This window comes from Ananas comosus, linkage group 7 (assembly GCF_001540865.1).
Source record: "Ananas comosus cultivar F153 linkage group 7, ASM154086v1, whole genome shotgun sequence".
Classification (NCBI taxonomy): domain Eukaryota; kingdom Viridiplantae; phylum Streptophyta; class Magnoliopsida; order Poales; family Bromeliaceae; genus Ananas; species Ananas comosus.
In genome coordinates, this window is record NC_033627.1 from 5,773,889 (window position 1) to 5,781,812 (window position 7,924).

Consider the following 7,924-nt stretch of genomic DNA (forward strand, 5'->3'; position numbering starts at 1 on the left):
GTATTTGTAGTAATGCCACAATTCCAAAAACATCCCTAAAAAACAAGCAGACTGCAGTCTGGCAAAGTGTACCAGTACATGGGAAAGTGTACCGGTACAACACCCCTGAACGCACAAACCCTAGCCTCGGGTTGGCTAAATCTGCCCTTTGTACCGGTACAAACCCGATGTTGTACCAGTACAACCATCAGCAGAACCCAATCCGAGAACAGCCTAAGTCCTTCTCTTTGGAGGCCTTAGTGCTAAGTTTAAAATCTTGATTCTCGAGATGCGGATTCATGTGCAGAATAAGGTGCCCAAAAAATGGTAGCCGAACAACCGAAAAAGTGATTGCACTAAAGGTTGCTCGAAGTAGCCCAAACAGGAGATTTCGGCAGATGATGCTGTTATTATCTATTGTGACAACAAAGCAGCGATAGCTTATGCGAAGGATCCAAAGTATTATGGAAGATCTAAACACATTGAAACCAGATATCACTTTATTAGAAATATAGTTGCACAGGGACAGATTATAATTAAATTTGCATCTACTGATGATATGATAGCAGATCCTTTTACTAAACCCTTTGTTAGAAATATTTTCCATAAACATGTTAGAGGATTGGGTTTGTGTAGGACTTGACTTTTATATATCTTGTATTAATAATTTTGCTAATAATTTTTTTTTATGAAATCATTTTTCATTCATATACATCTTTATTAAATTTTAAATTAGTGCACAATATCCTTGTGAGAATGAATGTCACCAGGCCCTTGATCAGCCCTCTCACACTGGTGATCGCCCTGTCGCTAGGAAAGCGAGCAGGATGAGACAAATAAGATCATATAAATGCTGTTAGTAGTGCAGTTGATCCACTTTGCACTATAAGAGTTGGCTAGTGTTTAAATCTTGAATGTCGTCTTAGATGAGCTAAAATGAGACTGTATGAAGTCGACAGTAGAGATGGTCCACGACTCTACTTGGCCTGTATGAAGCCGAATGTAAAGAAGACACCATGTGGGTCAGTGTCTTGAGGTTTGTTGTCTTGAGTTACAACAAAACCTACATTCGTATGGTGTTTTGAGCGTGACATGTCCTTAGAGGTAGCTCCACCATAGCATACGTTCATACCGTATGTGCAAGATCGATCACTATGTTTTAGAGAGTGACGAAATTGATTCCCGTTTCGTCGCTGTGTGAGCTTTGCGTACTCTTTGGAACTTAGACCATGTCATGAAGTGGATATTTGATGATGCTACTTTAGCATGATATCCAAGGGCCATGATTGATTCGGTCCAGCGGAACATGTCTAGGAAAGCAGTCAAGTTGAAATGGATTGACATGAGGCATCTAAGGAAAAATCATTTGATAATACACCTATGATTTGTTACTCATAGCCCGGGCGATTATGTTGATATTTGTTGTCAATATAATCATGAGAACAAATACATTAATGAGAGAGATCTAGCTTGCTCTATGGGATCAGAGATGCTATGATCTGGTGTAATTCAGTGATTTGGGGTATAGACGAGATTTGGAGTTGTAGTGTTATGTTAGTTCGGATGGTGGCTTAATATAACACTCCTCACTTATAATTCTTCTCGTTATTGATCGCACCAATCATTTCCCGTATAAAGAGCAGAACGAGATGAGAATATATTAGGGATGAGAACGTATGAATAAGTACCAAGTGTGTACGAGTGGGAGATGTTAGGATTCGTCCACATTGGGGCTTATCTAAAATATTTCTTATCCATATGGGATAAGAAATAAATATTTGTAATTATCTGTTATATTTCTAATCCACGTGGGATAAGAAATAAATGTAACAGATAAATCCTAATCTGTTTAAATCTCTATCTATGTGAGATTTAGTCAGAATATGATTAAGATAAATGTCTCCTTTATGGCNAAAAAAAAAAAAAAAAAAAAAAAAAAAAAAAAGAATCACCTCTCCACAAAAATTCTCTCTCTCTTGAGTTCGCTCTAGGGCACCATCATAATCCCTAGGGATTTGGGCGGTGCGCGGCGATATACTCTAGTAGCCGGATTGCAACGAGTAAGAACAACGTGCAACAAATTGAGACAGAATGTTGGCGGATCAACGAGTTCGTAAAACAAGACGAGATTCGATCCTAGTAATCGTAATACATTCCGCAACAAAAAAAGGTATGTAAAAATCTATGTGATTTTTGCGAACTATTTATTTGGATATTTAATTATTTTATCTAACATGTGACAAACTCAAGTGATGAATGAGTGCTAGGAAGACAAAATTTGTGATGTTTTAAAATTTGTGATGAAATTTTTTATGTTTTGAAATTTGTGATAAAGAATATGTTTAAAATTTTTTTCTCAGTTTGATACAATCTAGTAATGAATCATCTTATTTTCATACTTTGATTCAAAAATAAAGAAATTTTATATTGATTAGTATAATTTTTCTTAATTTATTTTATATGAGAATTAAACTAGAGTATTTTTTAGAGGCAACCCAAACAAAAAATGTAATATACTGGACTTTGCTAAATTGACAAAGTTACAGTTCGATAGTCAACACAAAAGTATTGAATTGAGATAGAACAATTTTAGCGCAAAATTTACATGAAAACGGGCTTCAAAATCAGATTCTGGACGATTCTGAGTTTTTGAAGACTTTCCAAACATCTGAAACAAGTTCTGGGTCCCAAGAAATATTGTTTGGAGGATTTCACTTCAGACCTCATTTTGGACTGCCTAAATTATTGAAGGTGCACCGGAATGAGTTTCGAGCCCTGATTCTGGATACCCAATAGCAATCCGAAATTAAGTCAATGCTTAAGTTAGTGGATTTGATGATTCAGCAAGCTGATTCATCAAATTAAAAATTGCGGATTCATGTGCAGAACAAGGTGCCCAAAAAATGGTAGCCGAACACCCGAAAAAGTGATTGCACTAAAGGTTGCTCGAAGTAGCCCAAACAGGAGATTTCGGATCCCCAAATTAGGGAATCCGGTGCTCGAAATATCCTGTTTTGGTGAAAATACAATTTTTGTAATTTAGAGGGTCTATGTGTAATTGTTATAATATATGAAGTTGGCTGAGGGGCTCTTTTTTTTGCTTGGCATGCACAAAGAGAGAGAGAGAAAGAGAGAGGATATCGGACCCGCGGCGGATTTGTGATCGAAGCGGTGACTTCGGGATCTCGATTTTGAAGGCAAATCAATGCATGTTTTGGGTTGAGAAATTTTATGGACATGATTTTTCAGTAGATAATTTTTATAAATATGTTCTTAAGAGTGGATTTTTGCTGTATTTTAGTGTGATATTGTTGCTGAGTCTTCTTTTCCCCAATCTTCTTTCCAAGACGCCGATTTAGGTGGGTTCCATGTCGTCGAACACAATGAACTACTCATTATGTCTATTTTTCCAACTTGTTACAGTTCTAAAATATCAAAGTAAACTGCTCATTATATCTATTTTTCCACCTGCTATAGTTCTAAAATATCAGTTAGCATTATTCTTGCAGTAGCTCTCTTCTCGTCTATCCATGTAACTATACTGAGGACATTGAGACAATATTCTTATGATTTGTTTGATCATTACACATGACCATAGCTTGCAGGCCGATTGAGCTCAATTGCGAGCGGTGAGATATTATGATACTCAATAGTGTTGCGCCTACCAGTGCCCCTCCAGCGCTGTGGCTGCTGACTGATGTGCTAGTGTGTACATGCAGCGCTAGGCTATCAGGCAATGTAGTTACGACGATGCAGGCTTGGCAAGACCTATGAGTTGGTCGGTGCGATTGGGTCGTATGACTTTGTTTTTAATAACCAGTTGATGCATGATGACTTTTAATATTCAGTTGATGCATGATGACTTTTTCACTACTTGAGTTTATATAGAGATAATCTTGGCAAACACAATCCTCTTATTTCATTTATTTCTTTTGCTACTTTGGAGGGATGATAACATAGTATTTATTAGTTTATATCATATTATACTTTGTTGCTCGCTTCTTTCCCGTCTATTTACTATTATTGTCTTTGATAGACCTAGTAGTGTAGATCGTCATTGTCGTTGACTTTACCCATTGAAAACTATTGATTATAGTCCTCACGCTCTCCTTTGCAGTTTCTTTTCAGATCATTCAACACCAACGATAGTTGCAGATCGAGGTAAGGAGATAGCGAGCTCGATAGCATCTCCTACCCTAGTGATTATTGATATAGTAGGACCCTGATGTACAGCAGCTAGCATTACGTATGATATTCCGGTGAGACTAGCATGTGATGTATATGTATGATTTATGTGATATTATTCAAACAGTGGTTATGTTTTGGTGAATGCTACCATATCTACTAGTGTTTTTATATACTCTGATACCTGCTTACTTGTTCATTCCTAGGACTATCGACAGGTTGTGGTTTTATGCTTCAGGTATACGGGGCGTGCCTCGTGCATCTGGCAGATTTGTTGAACTGGTGACTTCCACTGCACATTCTGAGCGTGACAGTAAAAACGAAGTAATTTTTTACAAAGTATAGAGTTTTTCATGATATTAAATATAATGTAAAATAAAACTCTATTTTGTTTTTTAATGATTGCCAAACAAGCCTCCTCCCAACATGGAAAAAGAGAATAGTTAGTAAGATTTTATTAATCATTTTCTTCTCTTTTGTCGGAGTTTGAGAGAAAAAGACTTTTATTAAAAGTTAACTAGGCACAGGTTGCGAAGCAACACAGTTTGGCCCATCTAGTAACAAAAGATTGTGTAGTTCTAGAGGATGACTATCCTCCCAAAAGGTAAAGAAATTAGCATACCTACCAAAATGCGCAACCCAATTAGCTGCCTGATTAGCTTCATGAGGAATGTGACTAGTACGAAAGGAACAAAATGAGTGCAAAAGCAAGAAATAGTCAATAAAGATAGATCTTTATTTCTAAGGGATCTCCGTTTTCCTCGTTAACATGTTCACCAGAAGCATCAAGTCCGTCTCCAAAATGACATTGTCCAACTGCTGCTCAACAACCTTAGTAAGAGCATGCCGCATGGTTTTGGCTTCAGCATGAAGAACTTAATTATAATTAAGTCTCCCAGCACTTGCAAGGATGAATTGGCCATCATAATCACAGAAAATAAAGCCAGCTCCTCTAATACTATTCACAGGATTATAAGAACCATCAGAATTAATCTTAGTCCAACTTAGGGGAGGCGGATGCCATTCAATGGTTCGGCTAATCATTGATTGCCTTGGAGGAGTCGGCTTAAAATATTCAATTAGTTCTAGACAGAGTGCGATAAGCTAAGACTTGATTGGATTCTCTTATTCTCTCCGGCAGAAAGTTATTTCTATAATTCCAAAGTGTCTTGAAGCCATTTAAAATAAATGAGTAAAGGAATCTTATTCCGTCGCTATCGAGGGAAAGGCCTTCATTCAACCAGCAGCCCTCACTCCAAAGGTTGAAATGCTGATCGAGGAAGAAAGCCCACCAAATTGCATAGGCAATTCCAAAAATTTTGTTCTATAGGACAATGAGCCAGGATGTGGGAAGTAGTTTTATTCTCCTGATTGCATAGGGGGCAAGTAGGGTCACTATCCCGATAAAGTATGTGCAACCAAGCTTTAGTTGGAAGCTTTCCCCACAAAGCTTTTCAAGTGAAGATTTTAATTTTGGGGGAGATAGCTAGGTGTTGGTAGCCGAAATCTACAATCCCTGACCCGGTCAAAGATCCTCCTCAAGGAGCGCGTAGGGATGCGGAACGGCTGTGGATAGTGACCCTCGAAATTTGCGCCCTTCGATTGGTCAAGCGATTCGGCTGACGAAGGATCGGGTCAACCGGGTTCGAAATCTCTACAGCAAATTTGGTTCGGCTGGATGAGCCGAATGAACAAGAGAAGTCAGAATTTCAGCCAAGGAATTGAATGAGCCGAATGGCTAATACAGCACAAGAGCTGGTCGGCCTGAAGAGCCGAACACTGCCTTCTATTGAAAGAGAACGGAGAAAGTACAGGAAAAAGGGTTTTAGTTTACAACGGAGTGATGCCCAAAGGGCAGACAGACTCCAGGATGCTAAGTTACAGGAACTACTCCTAGAAAAAACAGTAAACGCGAGAAAGAAAGATGCAGGGAAATAAATGTGGTCTTTTGTGCGCAGGGGCGAAGACCCCTTTTTGGAGTATTATTATACTATTTATAGATAGCCCCCTCGGTCAGTTATTGTTCTTACACGATCGGCCACTATCTCCTCATATTCCGGACCACTTCTAGCCGATCGGAACCGCATGTAACTCCTTGCGGTTACCGTAACTTCCTTCAATTGGCGCGATACACTTTTCCGGTGCTCCCGATACACGACCGAATAAATACTTTTGAAGGGAATATTCGCATCTAAATCTCATCCGCGCCTAATTGGCTCAACACTAGGTAGTGCCCAAGTAGTTCCCCAACCAGGCCAATGTTGAAGGGCATTAGAATAGTCAGGTGAGAGATATCTATGAAGGGAACTTAAGGCAATTTTACCATTGGGTCTAGGAGTCCAGATCCATTAGTCAGGGGACGGAGATGCAGGGAGGGGAATAGTAATAATACATTCAATAAGTATAAAAAAATGACAAATACATCGGTATCAATTATTCGATTTAAAAGAAAATTTTGATATACCATGTTAATACTTTTGATCAAAATTATTGAACATAATTCAAGGATAGAATCGAAAGGAGTAAAGGATAAAATCGAAAAAAAGGTTCAATAATTTAAAACTCTTTAAGTTTTTTACACTAGTTTATCCCATCAAATGATGCAAAACTAGAACAAAAATTAGAACGCAACTAAATATGATATGTATTAGATTATTACTTTGAATTAACTGCAGCATATATTCGCATCAAACAAATGTACAGTGACAACAAATTAATACAACACACCACACTCGTACGTACATAAGCAACGACTAATTAAGCTCAACGTAATGCAAATAACAAAGTTTACGAATTATATTACGTGCACTCTTGTGCATCAAAGTGCATGCACAAGAGTGCACGTCGATGCAACTCAATCAACCGATCAATCAGGCGTCCGACCAGGTGATGCTGTACTCTCCGACCATTTTCGGGATCCCCAGCGCCTTCCACACGGCCGGCGAAGCGTCCACGATGTTATTCGCGCACGGCGGCTGGAAGTCGTGGTCTTTGTCGCACCCGTTCACGGAGTCACACTCATCGACGACCTTCGCGAGCACGGAGTTCCCGTTCGCATTTATCCTAATATTCTTCAGGCATCGGGTCATCCCGTCGAACCACCCGGTCGACAACGCGACCACCTTTTCGTCATCTGGATGATACTTGTTGTCGCACTCCGACGGTCCCCCGCCGTCCCCGCCCTTAGCGAAGCTGTTCAACGTCATGGTCGCGGGAGTTTCGACGGTGACGGGAGGGGAGCAGCGGTACTGTGGGTACTTCTTGCCGTCTTCGCAGCAGTCAGAGTAGTTCTCGCGGTTGCAGTTGCCCGACTTGCCGGGCAAGTAGCCGCTGGCGTGGCAGGATCCGGCAATGCGGACGGATGTGGCAAGATCGGGGTTGGAGAGCACAACTAGTAGTAGTAGAGACGCGAAAGCGAGAAGGGAAGTAGCCATAGTTTGTTCAGTTCTTCTTGGTGTGGATTTTTGTACATATGCTTTATTTGATTTTTGATATCAAGTGGCAGGAAGGCTAGGAATATATAGGCGTGAAAATGCATAAGCGACACCTTATGGTCCGAACAAGAGCATAATTAAAATTAACACTTTTTGTCGCGGCACGGTAGCTTTTAAAATTTGTTAACGTGATGGGCCGGGCCGGGCCGGGCACGGCGCGTGTGCCGTTAACGTTAAGTACGGTCGAAGACTGCTTGCTAACTAAGTTGGCAGAGAAATGCTTAATTAGTTTATAGTTAAAAAGGAATTGTAATTTCTATAATTCC

General features: G+C 39.7%; 1 protein-coding gene across 1 annotated transcript; it reads right to left on the minus strand.

Annotated features, from left to right (window-relative positions):
- On the minus strand, positions 6,863-7,635 carry LOC109712539 (putative ripening-related protein 4). Its single transcript, XM_020236145.1, has one exon. The coding sequence runs from the start codon at positions 7,596-7,598 to the stop codon at positions 7,035-7,037; it is 564 nt and encodes a 187-aa protein (XP_020091734.1). The 5' UTR covers positions 7,599-7,635; the 3' UTR covers positions 6,863-7,034.